At 31.4% G+C, this 1,556-nt stretch overlaps 1 protein-coding gene across 1 annotated transcript in view; it reads left to right on the top strand.

Annotated features, from left to right (window-relative positions):
• CSMD3 (CUB and Sushi multiple domains 3) overlaps positions 1–1,556 on the top strand; it is a 1,080,109-nt gene that overhangs the window by 711,765 nt on the left and 366,788 nt on the right. Inside the window, 1 exon segment of the mRNA XM_011360386.2 lies at positions 499–693. Within this exon segment, the coding sequence (XP_011358688.1) occupies positions 499–693 (195 nt within the window).

Raw genomic sequence — 1,556 nt, 5'->3', positions numbered from 1 at the left:
TTGCATCCTAAGTCAGGTGTTTTTTAAAATATAGATTTATTGAACTTGTATACTAGAGGCAAAAGAGCCTTTGTCATTTAGACTAAAACCATTAAGTGAAATGCATTTTCAAAGTGCAAACGGTTTCATTCCAAATGTTATGTTGTTTGAAAGTATACATCTATTATGCCATTATTATAAGTCAAAATGTATTAAATGGCAATGTTTTTAATTCAGAAGAAAGAATATGAGATAAACAGCTACATTTTAAATTTATCACTGAGAAGGTGACATTTTCTTTTCTATATTGAATTTCCCACATGAAAGCATTCATTAAGTTGTTAGATCTTTAGCAAAAGAAGAAAATCATGTATGCCATTTGCATTTTTCTGTAATGATACATATAGTCACTTTTTAAATATATGACTAGATCTTAAAAGCATTCAGTTTGCAAACAGTAAGAATATACCCTAAAAGCGACTACTACTATCATAATTGTCATCCTCCTCTCTACTTAATTTACAGAATATAACCTCGAACCTTGCGAAGATCCAGGAATTCCTCAATATGGTAACAGAATTGGGTCCAACTTTGGGGTTGGTGACACTCTGACCTTCTCATGCTCATCAGGTTATCGACTGGAAGGGACATCAGAGATCATCTGTCTTGGTGGTGGCCGGCGAGTGTGGAGTGCACCTCTGCCAAGGTGTGTGGGTACGTGGTCAGCTGCTTTCATTTGCTTGTATGTGTTGTCACTGTTCATGGAGTTGCATGGTTATACACCCTTCGTTTTTTATAATCTGTTGAATTTCTTCATTTATTTCATATTAGTTATTTCAATTTTGTTTTCCACTTGGCAATCTGGGATACCTCAGTTAACTTCTCAATTTCTCCATTCAGGCAACCATGCTTCTAAATTTGTTTTCAGATGATAGGATAAGGAATGAATAGAAAGATGGATAGATGATGGTGCTAGATAGATTGGTAGGTAGATAGATGATAGATAGATAGATAGATAGATAGATAGATAGATAGATAGATGATAGATAGATGATCAGTAGAATGAATCATAGAGAGCTTACAAAAATTTTTATGTTCTGTTGATAGATGATCTTCCATGACTTGTAATTGAAGTTATGACAATATTTTATAATTTAAAATTAACATGAATGAAAGATGATTACAAGGAAAAATGTGTCAAATAATAAGATAATTTAAGGGCAATCAACGTGGGTATTGACTCGATATGTACAATTTATATAATCTATTATTTAATATTAACATGGCAGTTTATTTGAATAGCAATAATTAAAGTATTGAAAGAATAACCATAATTAAAGTATTGAAAGTTTGGCTCCAACATCTCAACCCTTGGAAATTTGTAGAGAAAATGAACGGATTTTTTTATTAGGAATTAAGTCATTCCCTATTTAAATTAGGAAATAGAGAGGCAAGAATTTCTTTAGATCATCAGCTATTCAGGGGTTATCAGTACTTATTTTTATGATAGAACAAGATGCACATAGTCATTTTATAATTATTTTATAAAGCTATTAAAACTCAAAAGCATGTAATTT

This window comes from Pteropus vampyrus, unplaced genomic scaffold (genome assembly GCF_000151845.1).
Source record: "Pteropus vampyrus isolate Shadow unplaced genomic scaffold, Pvam_2.0 Scaffold54, whole genome shotgun sequence".
Taxonomy (NCBI): Eukaryota; Metazoa; Chordata; class Mammalia; order Chiroptera; family Pteropodidae; genus Pteropus; species Pteropus vampyrus.
The sequence above is the reverse complement of the archived record's forward strand: the minus strand, read 5'-3'. Positions and strand labels throughout refer to the sequence as shown.